This window comes from Macrobrachium nipponense, chromosome 25, assembly GCF_015104395.2.
Source record: "Macrobrachium nipponense isolate FS-2020 chromosome 25, ASM1510439v2, whole genome shotgun sequence".
Taxonomy (NCBI): domain Eukaryota; kingdom Metazoa; phylum Arthropoda; class Malacostraca; order Decapoda; family Palaemonidae; genus Macrobrachium; species Macrobrachium nipponense.
Genome location: NC_087214.1, coordinates 65,748,371 through 65,762,454, shown reverse-complemented (window position 1 = coordinate 65,762,454; position 14,084 = coordinate 65,748,371). Strand labels below are relative to the sequence as shown.

At 48.7% G+C, this 14,084-nt stretch overlaps 1 protein-coding gene across 1 annotated transcript in view; it reads right to left on the bottom strand.

Moving 5' to 3' along the window:
• LOC135199100 (troponin T, skeletal muscle-like) overlaps positions 1 to 14,084 on the bottom strand; it is a 128,917-nt gene that overhangs the window by 110,997 nt on the left and 3,836 nt on the right. Inside the window, exons 2-3 of the mRNA XM_064227019.1 lie at positions 6,222 to 6,500; positions 5,620 to 5,859 (exon numbers count right to left, since the gene is read on the bottom strand). Of these exons, the coding sequence (XP_064083089.1) occupies positions 5,620 to 5,859; positions 6,222 to 6,485 (504 nt within the window). The 5' untranslated portion in view covers positions 6,486 to 6,500. The remainder of the gene's footprint in view (positions 1 to 5,619; positions 5,860 to 6,221; positions 6,501 to 14,084) is intronic.

The window sequence follows — 14,084 nt, the reverse complement described above, 5'->3', positions numbered from 1 at the left end:
AGCTAGAGTGGTTAGAAAATTAGCCTTTCTGGTCACGTGTATTAAGTTTACAGAAAGGAGAGGTTCGAAATGCTTTGACATCAAGAACTTCAGACTACGTCTAAGCTCCATCAAGATTTCCGCAGACCTCAAAGATCGTGAAGGGCCTTTGTTGTTTTTTTGACAGATCCGAATCTCTGAGGCCTAGAGGCCGTCAACAACCATATTTCCGTATTCTCAAATCGTTTGGGACTGTTAGCTTATCCCATAATTTCAGACGGAAAGGGAAGACGGTAAAGTAATTCACTAGAGGTGGAGGTGTTAGGAGCAGTCATTCTTCCTCACTATCTCCAGAATCGGCCCACTCCGATTGGTACACTGCAAAATATGCAGCACTGCTTTGCTTTGGCAATGGAGACTTGTAATTAATCTTGAAGATCCTCTCGTTCTCGACAGTCTGAACGCATCCAGACTCAGAGCGGAGAGGTTTTAGGTACCTCTCGAAGTGAGGCTGTTAGAGTAGACCGATTCTCTCGGGAAGGGTCCTTGGAAAATGCCCTCTGAAGGACGTGACCTCTGTGAATCAGCCTCTCGAAGGCCAACATGGGCGATCAGCGTCTTTCTCGCTCCCTCTGACGCCAGCGATTATCTTATCAGCTTTCCTAAGCGTTTTGAATAGGGGAAAAGAGACTAACCCAACTATCCCATTCCATTCCATACTATATGATTGCGTCTATTGCTACCGCTCTCGGATCGAGAATAGGGAGCAACGTAGAGAAGCTTCTTCGTCTTCAATATTGCGAAGAAAATCTAGACGAAAGGACGTCTCCAACGTCTCCACAACTCTCGACATACTTCTAAGCGAGGATTACTCAGACGTCAGTAGTTTGCTGCCGCCGATCGAGAAGATCCGCACGGACGTGCAATAGTGTAACGAACCACCTCTTGAGATCGTTACGTTCCGTGCCTATGTCGATAACCATCTCTCTCTTCTTGGGATATGAGAGAGCTGCGAATTATCTGAGATGATTTGGACCAATCGACCAAAAACTCACTCTTCGAGGAACTGGAGAGCCGACCAAACTTGCTTCCAATTCTCTTAGATTATGTGCCAGGACCTCTGTACCTCTGTCCGGATGCCTGGCACCCTCTCGGTATCACCTGAGGTGATCGTCAACATTGAGAGATGTTTAGAATTATTTCTAGATCTTTGATGTTATTTCAGTCCTCCTGCAGGAAAAACTGTAGAGGTCTGAATTGCAGTCTATTCAGGGAAACAGCTTCTCCAGCGAGGAAATGGTCCCCGAGCAGACTCATCCATTCCCTCACTAAGCATGCTTCCTTCCTAATAAGGCTGCGCTTTGCATAAGCAGGAGAGCATTATTATAGTGCTATGCCGCGGTAAACTCGTACAGAATTCTGTTACATGTGCGGTAAGCAGCGCTGAACAGGTCTAAGAGGATATCTCTGTTGAAAATTTCTTAGCAATAGGAAGTCGTGTTTATTCATGATTACTAGAAATCCCCTCAACCCGAGGCGAAAGTCATGATTGTAGGGTAGAGATTATGGTTCGTCAATCAATCCCGCGGGAGAGAGAGGACGTAACCGACAGAGCTTAACAGCGAGCTACCTGATACTGAGTTGGTGACACTGTGACAGTCACAGGCAGCAGGCAGCAGCTTATGTTCACCTTCTCGCAGTCTTATTATGCCGAGTTGCCAGCTATTCTATTCATCTAAGGGAATAGATTTTACATTATTTGAACAGAAACTCTCAAGTTGGCATATTTAAGCGAAACAAAATTCGCTAAATACAGAAGCCGATTTTGTGTTGTCGTAACATTACGCTTAATTAACCAAATGTTAAATCGGAAACTCCTGGAAAGTTGCCTGGAGTACCGATTAAATATACTGCGTCATCCACAATGACAGCAACCTCTCGTCTCGCACTATTCTGCCTGAGTTACCAGCTACTCTCTTCTACGAAGGAATAGGTTTGTACTATTATCGATAAGGAAATTCTCAAGCAGGCATATTTAAGCGAAACATAATTCGATAGATGCCGACGCTGAGTTAGTGTTGTTGTAACAATACCTTTAGCGTTGTCCTTACAGCGGAAACTCCTGGAAGTTTGCAGGAAGGACCGATTAAATACATTTACAATAACCGTCTTTTCGGTTGCCATCTGTAGAGGTAACCATGATATGCGTATATGACTTGAACCCTACATTAGTAATATGACGCAAAGATAAAATACGTAAAGTATTGTAGTCACTTGAACATAAAAGAAAATTCTCTCTAATGAATGAGAGCTCTCTCGAATTTTGTTAATGAGAGCTTATCCGACGCTTAAGCGATATAAATTTATGAAGATCTTTGTCAATGAGAACTAACCATTTACATGACAGAAAGTAATCCAGGAATTCGAGCATATAGTTTTCCCGATTCCCGCAGAAATCGAGGAAGGGGCAAGATTCCTAATCAGAGACTGGGGCTTACGACAGGAAGGACCTTAATGTTCCCCTTCGGCAGCGCAATCCCGAAAGCGACGAGGCGTTTTTATGACACGAAATCTGCTTACAGTTTTCCTGGAATTCATCAAGTGATGGATTCTATGAACGCTCCCTTCGTAGAAAACGAAGTAGACATCTTGACGAGACCAAACTCCTTCCTCTACTTCGACGACGCCCTCTTGAAGAGCGTTCTTGCAGGAATCCTGCCGAACGTCTTGATGCGTAGGACGCCTATCGTTCTGAAGAACGTCCTGGCAGTGCTCTACCGAGCGTCATGAGTGTAGGATGCCGAGCGTCCTCAAAAGCGTCCTCGCTAGCGTCCTGGCGAGCGTCCTCGCTAGCGTCCTGGCGAGCGTCCTCGCTAGCGTCCTGGCGAGCGTCCTCGCTAGCGTCCTGGCGAGCGTCCAGAGTGTAAGACATCGATCGTCTTCAAAAAGCTTATCAATGTTTATGACGTCGAGCGTCTTCCAGAGCGTCCTGATGAGACGTCTCTTCGTGTAGGACGTCGAGCATCGGCAAAAGCTTCCTCACGTTCTCAATGCGTAGGACGTTGAGCATCTTCAAGAGACGTCCTCGCGAGAGTCTTACCGAGCGTATTGGTGCCTAGAACACCAAGGGCATCTCAGAGAGGATCTTGTTCGAGCGCCCTGATGCATGAAAAGGCCATAAGACTTGACCATACCGTAGACTTAAAAGGAATTCTCTACTACAATTCATCTTCTCACTAAGCATGTACTCTAATAAGCCATGCTTTCGTAAGCATGAGAACATTATTATAATATATAGTGTTCTGCTGCGTTAGATTCCTTTAATAATGTTACCTACGGTAATCAGCATTGAAAGGCTGGAATATCTTTCTTATTGAACGTATCTTAGCAAAAGGCAGACAATATTTTGTTTATGTTTGCTTAACTATCCCCTCAATCCGAGGCGCTAAGACCGCGATTGTAGGGGAGAGATACGGTTAGTCATTCCATGCCGCAGGACCGACCTCTCATGACTGAGCAATAGATGGTTACTGCGTTGGTCTAAGCGATAGCAGCCCCCTCCGTTAGCTGTCTGGCCTTACTCTTCCAGAGTTGCCAGCTACTCCATTCAATAAAGGAATCTTATAAAATTATTATCGAACTTCAGGAAGTTCTTATTAATGTATATTTAAGCGAAACAAGACTTCGATAAATCTAGAAGCTAATTAGGTATTGTCATAACAATCCCTTTAAGCGTAGTCCTTCCTAGGAAAAGTCCTGTAAGGATACTGGTAATAGAGTTGCACAGCAAAGAAGTACTACTACGGTATGTGCTTATGATTTGACCGTATCGTATTATCATACAGCAGATACTCTACTACCTTCTTCCCTGCCGAGGCAGATAGAGAAAGGAAAAAACTTTTACTATTTTCGTTCTTTTCGTTAATAGAACGATAGAAAGAGAATATATTTCCTTAAGTAAGGAAGTTAATCCAGGAACTCTTTAAACTTCGTAATTTCCTCATAAATCGCGGAAGAGACAGAAATTCCTGTTCATCTCTAGGGTTTACGGAAGGAAGTAGATATTTCCTATCCGCCATCATACCCAAACGTCGATAAGATTCTTATTAAGAAACCAAGGTTTCTCCCGTACGTCTTGGTAAAAACTTCGACATGACTGTTGCTTATCAAATACGGAGGCGTCCCGAACGAAAAGCGTCCTCAAAAGCGTCCTGCCTTCAAGGGGAGCGCCGCTCATGAAGCGTGCTAGTCATAAGCCGATGTACGGTGATCGTCGTCCGGACGAGTATTATGGACGTTCGTAACTCCTGACAAAGACGGCGGCCGCTTGTGCGACATCTTGCGTCTCTGTCACGCTCATCATCGACACTTCCAGAAACGCACTCAAAAGGACGCCTTAGGGTACGCCTTCTTCCTTTTCACAGTAAGTGAGATAAGGCGATCTGGGCGCTTGAACAGCGTTCCTCCTATTTCCTTCTTCTTTCTCCCATGTGTTGGAAAGTCGTCAAAATTGTTAAGGCGGCGATTACAATCGCACGACAATAGAGAGAGGACGTGAAGCAAGGTCCTCCTCAATAAGCTTCTATTTAAAGGGCGCGAGTCCTTCCGAGAGCTCCAACCCCTGTACGGGAGGACGCCTCAGAGGACGAGAAGCAATCCTTCAGGATTCGTGCACGTGCACGATCTTTTGGCAGCCTGAGAAGCGTCTTCAGGTCTTGCCGAAGGGACGCCAGATCGGTGGGGGTTCCTCGTAACCCTCCTTCGGCTTTCGACATGCCCTCTCCCTGTGTTCTGGGAGTCCGACAGAGGTCTAGACCTAGAGGCATTATAAGGCCGATCTGACGCCCCCTCCACAACACTAGGGGCAAAATCAACATCACTACACTCACAACACTGATTGGAGAGCGAGCACTTTTTCAAGCTTACTTGATGTAATCCACCATAATAGAAAGGGCATTACGTCTCACAGAACTTCCTCTAGGCCGTAAAGCCATACCACAGGGTTAGGCAAAATAAAGTCTACTGGAGGTTAGTAGGTTCATTATCCTAACTTCTGTTACTGTGGAGGAAGACCTCCTGATTCTATCACGCTCTAATTTGCGTACATACGAATCATACGTCTCTTTCGGAATTCAGTCAACATTACACTAATTACATTGATCTTTCAACAAAGAAAACATGTAAACATCATGTATACTAAGCGAGTGTCTACCGAAGGTTTCGGTAGCCTCCCCTTACCCGTTGCAGACAACAAAGTCTGAAACTAGGCTAACTAGATTCAGACATCATATGCAATGAAAAAAAAAAATTTTAATTAATTTATGATAGCGTATGCCTAGCCACAAATCCAAGTCAATCATTCAAAAAAAAAAATAAGTAGGATACTTAAGCGGCTAATGAAGTTTCAAAATCCTAGGCGGAGGTAGTGGAAACAGGTGTTTTCACTACCGCGACAGAGAAAAATCTGAATAGAAAATGGGAATGATTCCTGATATCCGCCTCCCAGCGGCGGGAATGGGTACTAACCACCTGGCCGCCCACTGGCGTGTGCCTGGGAGTTTTGAAATTCTGTCGGAACGTCGGAGACTACAGCTATATATATATCTGACAGGTAAGTTTCATGAACAAAATACCACTTACCCCAGGAGGATGTGCCCCATGAGCGACCTGGCCAGGGGGCATATCCCACAGACTTTCTCCCGTGATGCGGTTCCAGAAGTAAATGCGCTGCTCCCTCTTGCTCCAGAACTTCCGCCAGCCAGCTGCAAGCATGTCCTGGGGCAGATCCGTCTCATGGACTTGTGCACCTACTTGAGGAGGTGGTCCAGCAACCGGTGTCTGTGGTGAAGTTGTTGTTGGACCAGCACTTGAACTACCAGCCTGCAAGATTTTTTTCCTGTTTTATGGTGCACAATGCCAAATAAACAAGTGCTGTGGCTAAGAAGCCAAGCACAGACAGTGTATTTGATTATAAACTTCTATATCAATTATTGGAAATTACTCTCAAAAAAAAAAAATCTAAATATACAGCAATAGAAGCCAACAACCAAAAGCAACTTGACAAGCCCTTCAATTGTTCCAAAGCTATTTGGTCAAAAGACAAGAAAATACTGAAGTGATACTTTCACTGAGAAAGCTATATGTAGTAGTACCTTCAAGATTAATCAATAATGTTCAAGACTGATCCATATCAATAAGAATACAATAAGCAAAATTACTGTACAGTATTTAAAAAGAAATACCTGTGGAGGAATGTTAACTCTCATGCCATGATGTGGAAGCTGACTAGCTGTGTGGGGCTGATGATATTGTGTTGGAGTTGTGTGATGCGAACCGCCCTCGGAAGTGTACGTCATCTGCGACACTGGAGCAGTGACAGGCATAGTTGGGGGCACTGTGGGACCCCCGGCTGCAGATGCAACAGCTGTAGGTGTGGTTGCCACACTGGTGTGCGCAGGGGCAGCTGAAGTGGAGGCTGCGATGAAGCTCTCCCATGATGATGCCATGACTCATTGGCCAGTCTGAAAAAATAATCACCTTATATTGCACATAAAGTCTAAAAGTAATTACAGCTGTTACCCTTCCCTGGACTGTTCAACACCGGTAAAAATATTGGCAACGATTTACAACTAAACCCTTCCTGGAAGTTTACCAGAAAATGGAACAACTGTCCTGTACTTCAGAAGTAAATGTACCCATTCTTTTTAGAAGAAAAAATGTTTATTAAAACTTTAATGTCCAAATAAATCCAAAAATGACAATTTGTCGAAAATTGCATTTTTCCTAACTATACAAACCTGAGGTCCTTTAACAATAGGAAGGTAACTAGCGGCAGCTGGGACGGTCGTAAGCTTTGAACAAGGGGAGAACGGTAGTTAACTGCTTGTCCGATCGTGCGCGCGCCCGCGCGCCCGAGAGGTGAAGAATCACTTTTGCTTTAGGCCCATGCAAAAAGTTGCAGAGTGAGGTGGCATTGAGGTGGGACTATGTAAAGGACCTCAGGTTTGTATAGTTAGGAAAAATGCAATTTTCGACAAATTGTCATTTGTTCCGATACGTAATACAAACCCTCGGTCCTTTAACAATAGGAAGACTCACTTCTTGGTGGGAGGAATCTGAGTCTTTTTGGTGAACAGACTGGTGTTCGTCCAACAACCCTGGAGTGCCTCCCCGGTTGTAAGAGCAGGGAGGGATCCAAACCTCTGTCCGATTGATCGGGGTGTGCACCGCAGGATCAATGGTCAGACCTCTGGGACCAAGTACTAAGAGAGAGGCCAAGCGTATCTCTTCGTACCAGCAAGCAAGAAACTTGTTCCTGTTTGCAAGAGACAATCATAAAATGATGGGTTTGTCTCAATTTGGCATCCACTTCCTCCCCCTTGTTGGAGGAAGTGGTGGATGATTTCTCCTATCCCTACTGAAAGGGATAGGATGGTGCTCTATTGAGTAGCTCACCTGCATCTCGTCCTTACCCAGCAGGGTGACGACCGTGTCCCTCTACCCAAAGGTAGAGGGAAGAAAAAGATGGGAAGAGGAGCCAGTCCACACTCTCATTCCTCATCCATTCTTACGGTCACACCAGGACTCGATGCTGTTCAGCCTGCGAGGGTCTGGGTTAACTACACAACGTGTTGAGCACCACCACGGTTCCCAAGGAAAAAGATCCAAGGAACTGTGGGCAATATCCTGAAGGTAGAAGGAGGTGCATGCGGTCCGGTCCGGTTGGACCAGCGCCCTGCCTTCATTACCTGCGCCACGGAGAAGTTCTTGCGGAAGAACGAGAGAATGATGAAGAGGCGTCCACACTCATCCTGGGTGTCGAGTTTCTTCAGACAGCTCCGTCGCACCTTCACAGGACAAAGCAGCATAGCCTTCGTATCGGAGGCGGTGACGCTCCATTAGGGAGGGTATTGTGAAGGACTCGAACCAATCGTCAGTTACCGAAGGGTTCTGAGTCTTCGTACGAAGATCGGTACGAAATCGAGCGTCACAAATCCCCACTCTTTGTGCTTGACTTCTCAAGAGAAGTCATGCAGTACCTAAGACGAAAAGAAGGGAATAGTCGTTATGACCTATCCCTCTCTCGACTTTGGTTATGTACAGTACTCATACTGACAAGCTATTAAGACGAAGTAATGATTGCTCTGGAACAACCGAACTAAGTCCACAGCATAGTTCGTAACTGACTCGGACGCTCTGACAGCTGCCGACTGACTGGTTCGGAATCAGTAGAGGCAAGTTGTGCAAGCATCCGGGTAAGTCACTGACCTTCGCCCTTTAAAGAGTTATGCTGAGAGACCAAACAAATAAAATATTTGTTAGTCACCGATGCCGGACAGCGCGGCGATGATTCTCTTAATGCATAAGCTCAAAGGCGAAAGTCAATTGCCTTCAAAAGACCGAGGCTCCCTGATGGCAAGAAAATCTCATAGACGTTGAATCTCAGCTTAAGGAGAAACAACACTATGTGACGTTGAAGACGAAGGTAGGCAATGAATGCAACCTACGTCTTCCAGCTGAATCGAGAGAAGGAATCTCAAGATTCTAAACCTGTGCTTACAAATGACTGAAAACGCTAACCGCCATTTCATTGCTGTCCGTTGTGCAATGAAAGCGGGGCGTTCTTCAGTAATGAAACACAGGGGAGAGCACAGCTTAGAAGCCGAATTGAAGAACTGCATTCTCATGGGCTGAACGTTTGGAAGTAGAGCTGGCAGGTGTGGGAGTAGGCGATGTCTTTCAATACATCTGCTAATCCGGGCCGTGAACAATGAACAATTGTACACCTCCGAATACAAGATATTTTGAGGACAAACTCAGATTCCGCAAAAATCATTCGCATTATCTGGGATACGATGCAGCAAGAGACTATTACAGAATTCTGTTACCGTGCGGTAAACAGAAAGATGAGAGTCAGAATAGATATCTCTGTTTAAAATTCTCGCAATACTGAAGACGATGAATACTAGCGTTTCTCAGCAGTAGATGGTCATTCATGTATGCGAGAATCCCCGTTAATCAGAGACTTAAGTCCGTGATTGTTGGGCAGAGATACGGTTGTTATTCAATCAAAGCAGGTGAGAAAGACATAAACAACCGTCTATCTCAAAGCGGCAGCTGATACTGAAATGCCTCGGGCAATTCAATACGCAGTAGCTGTCGCGGACTCGTCATCCTGAGTTGCCAAGTAAATCCTTTCCCACGAAGGAATGCGTTCGGCTAGAACCACCGAGCATAAAAGATATGCTCGAGCAATTATATTTAAGCGAAACGAATTTCGGTATATATAAAAGCTTAAATGGTGTTGTTGTGACAACACCATAAGTATATAAATTGAAACTGGAAACTCCTGGGAGGTTGCAGGCAACCCGGGTTGCAGTTCAATTAGAATACTTTTCGTCTAAGTCGCAATCCGTAGAATAACCAGGATATGCGCCTACCCCTCGACCATTCAACTGCTTAGCAGAATCATGTCGCGAGGTTAATATACGTAGTATATTTGTAGGATTCTGAACAACGATCTCCATCCTATTCTTTTCCTTCAAGAAAACAAAATCAAGGATTGGAGATCGACCACCTTCGTTCTCTATTAAAGAGAGTGAAGGAGAAGTCTTCCTCGAAGGAAAGCTTCAATGGTGAACAGAATACTAAGACGATAGTTCCAGCCAAACTGGATATTCCGTCCGTTCTTCTCTATTCCAGGTTGGTCGCCTACTGTGAGATAGTCTTCTTTCAGCAGCAGTCTTCTTCCTAATGCTAGAAAATTCCAGGAATTCGAGCATAGGCGAGGTTCCCGATTATCGTGTAACATATCGGGGATTCTCGTCTCGCTCACTTTGGACCGTGGTCTCGCCTAAGTGTTTGGAGATCGTTTAAGAAACTCTAACACTCTGAATGCGCTAGAAATTCCGTATTCAATTCAAGCAGTCTGCTGAAAACGAAAACCCCCACCGAATTCGTCAAACGATATAGGCTGGTGGTCCTCTCGATTCTTCCCGTAGAAATCGAGAATGGGGCAGGATCCCTCCTCAACGACCGGGGCTTACGTCAGGTAGGACCCGAAGGTCCCCCTGGTAGCGCAGTCCCAACGTGGGATCCTACAGAGAAATCTCTGTAGGATCCTTCCCCTTTCCCTCGTAGCCGTAAGGAGAGAGGGAAATGGGGGAGGAATTGGATACTCGCTCGCCTTCCCAGTGGAACTAGCAGTTGGAGAAGAGTAGGAGCAGCCCATTCGCCTTGCGGCGATGGCCTCTTCAGAGTCTGGGAAAACGTATTCAGGAGAAAACGTTTTCCCCGAGGAGGGTTACGAACTCTCACTGTAGGTAAGGGTCTGCCGCCACTGTGAACGTCGTCTGGGTGGCTGATCGACACCTGACAGGAGAGAGCCGATACCGTCCTCCGACTCATTCCAGTCCTCGTCGAGGTCGAAACCTCTCAGGAGGACCGAAGGAGTATTAAATACGGTGTCCGAAGACACGTAGAAACGCCGCTGTCGCAGTAGAGGAGGTGGAAGTAGCTTGATCGACCGGCCAGAAACTGAGAGAGCCTTCTTGTCCGGAGACGAGAGACTCTGGTTCAAGACAGAATAGGCAAGCTGATCGCGGGCATACCCACCGTCGGTTTGGGTTCCCTCTCGGGCCCCAAAACGACTCGAGCAGAGACATGGGCTCTGCTGGTGGGGGAGCGGCGATCCTTCCCCCGGTCGTTGTGCTGACGAATCAGTGCAATAACCTGGGTAAAGTTACTCTGAATCTCGGAAGTTTACAGCGTCTTGAGGAGTAGGATCCGTCTAGTCCCTCCAACAAGAGCAGCTCCCAGGACCCTCCTCCTTCAGAACGCAAGGACCAGCAAACAGATCCCTGACGGTTGCCTCCGCAATCCTTGAGACGTGACGTCCTGGTTGGTGCCTGAAAGACCGAACCTGGCACGTGCGGCGTGCGTGACAGGGATCGTGAGCGGCGCATCTCTCACGATCACTCCTATATACCTCGCTCTTCCTGGCGTATGCGAGGAAGTTGAAGGTATTGGAGAGACAGAACTGACGCTACCCCCTCTCCCCTGACGGTCGCCTCCAATCACTTGCGCGTACGTCCTGGTTGGTCCTAAGACCATACGTGGCACGTGCGGCGTCGTGACGGGATCGTGAGCGGCGCACTCTCACGATCATCTTAGCTACCTAGCTCTTCCCGGTGTAGCCCGAGGAAGTTGAAGGTAGTGGAGAGACAGACCTGACGCTCCCCCCCCGCGCGCTGGCAGGACCAGCGTACGTGGGGGGCTGCAGCCGATCACCAACCCGCGGTGGGGATCGATCTGCAGGCCCTGGCCGTGCCGCTCACCTGTGGCGAGCGGCTCGACTGAGCACGTCGACCCCGGTCCCGTGCGTCAGACGAGCTGCTGCTGGTCACCGTATCCGCCTGGTCCCTGTGGGAGCGGCGGTCAGGTGACCTGCAGAGCTCGCTTTCGCCGTGAGACCGGTGAGCGTCCTCGCGGCACGTCAAACCGCTGGTACCAGCCGAGGCTGGTACCGTCGGTCGAGGGGACCTGGGGGACCTCTTCCCAGCCTCAACCCGTGGCCGGTCAGAGACCGTCACGTCCACCCGAGGTACCGGCTGGTCGCTGCGAGAGCGGCCGCTGGCCTGGCGAGAGTCACCTGAGCGGCTCTCGACAGTCTTCTGCTCCGTGCCTCGGTCATGACGCTGAGCGAACTCAGGCGTCTTAACTTTGGCTGCACGGTCACCCGAAGGAGATCGTACACTCGGAACTTCTCGCGGACGAGAAACCGAGCCGGTACCTGGCTTAGCAGCAGAGCTGCCAAGACCAGGCGAGGGTGTACCAGCGGTAGCCAGCACACCCTTGGTCCCCGTCTTCTTCTTCTTCTCAGAAGGGGAGACGGGCCCCGTTTCCCGAAGGAACAGGAGGACCAGCAGAAGAACCCCCCCGAATCACACCGGAATGTGACGAGCCCTTCGAAGTTCCCGAAGGAGTCTTCTTAGGGGGAATAACAAAACCCGGTTACCAGCTGGTCGCTGCGAGAGCGGCCGCTGGCCTGGCGAGAGTCACCTGAGCGGTTCTCGCCAGCCTTCTGCTCCGTGCCGTGGTCTTGGCGCCGAGCGAACTCTGGCGCCGAAACTTTGGCTGCACGGTCTCCCGAGGGAGAGCGTACAAACCTCGGGATCTCCCGCGAACGAGAGACCGAGCCGGAACCTGCGTAGCGGCATCGCGCTAGCACCAGGCGAGGAAAGTACCAGAGCTAACCGATACTCCTCTGGTTCCCCCGTCTATCTCTTCCTTATGGAAGGGGAGACGGGCCCCGCTCCCGAAGGAGCAGGAGGACCAGCAGAAGGACCCCCCGTCCCCACTGGGTGGGACGGGCCCTTAGAAATTCCCGAAGGAGACTTCTTAGGGGGGGGGAGGCAGCCTTCTTCTTCTTCGGCTTATGGGCCTTAGAAGTCGAAGGGGAAGAGGCAGCAACAGACGAAGACGAAGATGACACCTTCCTCTTCTTCGTCAGCTCACGCAAGAGGCAGTCGTCAGGTCCTCCATCCAGGCCGGAGTCGGGCCTATTGCCGAAGCAACACGGCCCGACTGCACCTGTCCGGAAGGACCTGGGACTGGGGAAGACACACCATGGGCAGGACCAGCATGGACAGGCGCAGGAACCAGGAGCGACAGGAACAGCAACCAGCTCAGGAGCGGCAGGAACAGCGGCAGCGGTAAACACAGAAGGGACAGCCAAGCCAGTAGCGGGAACCACATCAGCGACAGGTACGGCAGGCCCAGCCATCGCCTCGTAGAATCATCGGCAGCCAGCGTGGTACTGGCGGCCGGTCCAGGGGCGAGCTGCTGGAACAGCGGAAAGTCTGGGGCCAGGCAACACGAAAAAACACAGCGGCGGCGGCATACCCTCCTCGGTACGGCGGCGACCCGGCCCTAGGAAAGCGGCAGACGGCGTCACCGACACAGCATGGGGAGTGTAGACCAGCGGGGGGAATGCCAGCATAAGCGGCCGTGAAGGTTGTAGTGGAGACCACTCCAAGGTCACCGCCCCAGACCTCACTAGACTCTGCAGCAGATCGTGGATGCTAGGCACGCCCTGCAGCCGCAGTGGTCCATACCTGTCTAAGGTCGTCTCCCACGGCTGTAGCACCTGCGGTAGCACAGACAGATTAGTAAGAGGGGTTCCCTCACGCACGGGGGGGAGACATGCCCCACCCGAACGGAAGGAAGACCCCAAAAACAAAATACGAGGAAGCTGAGCGGGGGGGCAGGAAAGAAGACGAAGAATCGGATACCAAGGGAGTCGCGGGAGAGCTTTCCAACGACTTCCTGGCAGACCTTCGCTTCCCCTACCCCCGCACAGCAGTGAAAAGTAATATGAAAATGAAAACAGAATACTGCACTTGCGATTCACTTCATTAGAACTTAGAGGGAAAAATCAATTCCCGGTAAGAGCGGAAACTTGATCCATAATAATATGATGCTATCATAAATAATACGAAAATGAAACAATACTGCACTTGCTATTTTCACTTTCACAGCAATAAATCGTAAGGATTAATTCCCGGGTAAGAGCGGAAATTGATCCAAAATTAAATTTGATGCAATTAATAAATGAAAATGAAAAGAAAACTGCATTGCGAATCCACTTTCATTGCATTCTATTCATACAAAATAAGAGGCTCTTGCCGAGCGCAATCAAGCTCTCGGCAACGAACGCACAGGGCAAAAATATAATGAAAAAGAGTACTTACATCTTTCAATTACACACTTTCGCCCAAAATACATGACTCGGCGCGAGTGTCGCCCGCCCTCGGCACCGAGACATAATTCAAGGGTTCAATTCATGAAAAGAGCGGAAATCGCCGTCTCTACGGCGATAGCTCCATGTTGATTCATAATTAAGTAATGAAAATGAAAACAGTGTACTTACAGTTTCATTTTCAAGTCAAACCAAACCATTAGTAGAAAACACAATATAAAAACAAAGCATACGACGATGAAGCGGGCAGGGCGAGAGCGATGACGAACACGTCCTTCACACCCGCGGCCGAAAGCAAAAGTGATTCTTCACCTCTCGGGCGCGCAGGGCTGCGCGCACGATCGGA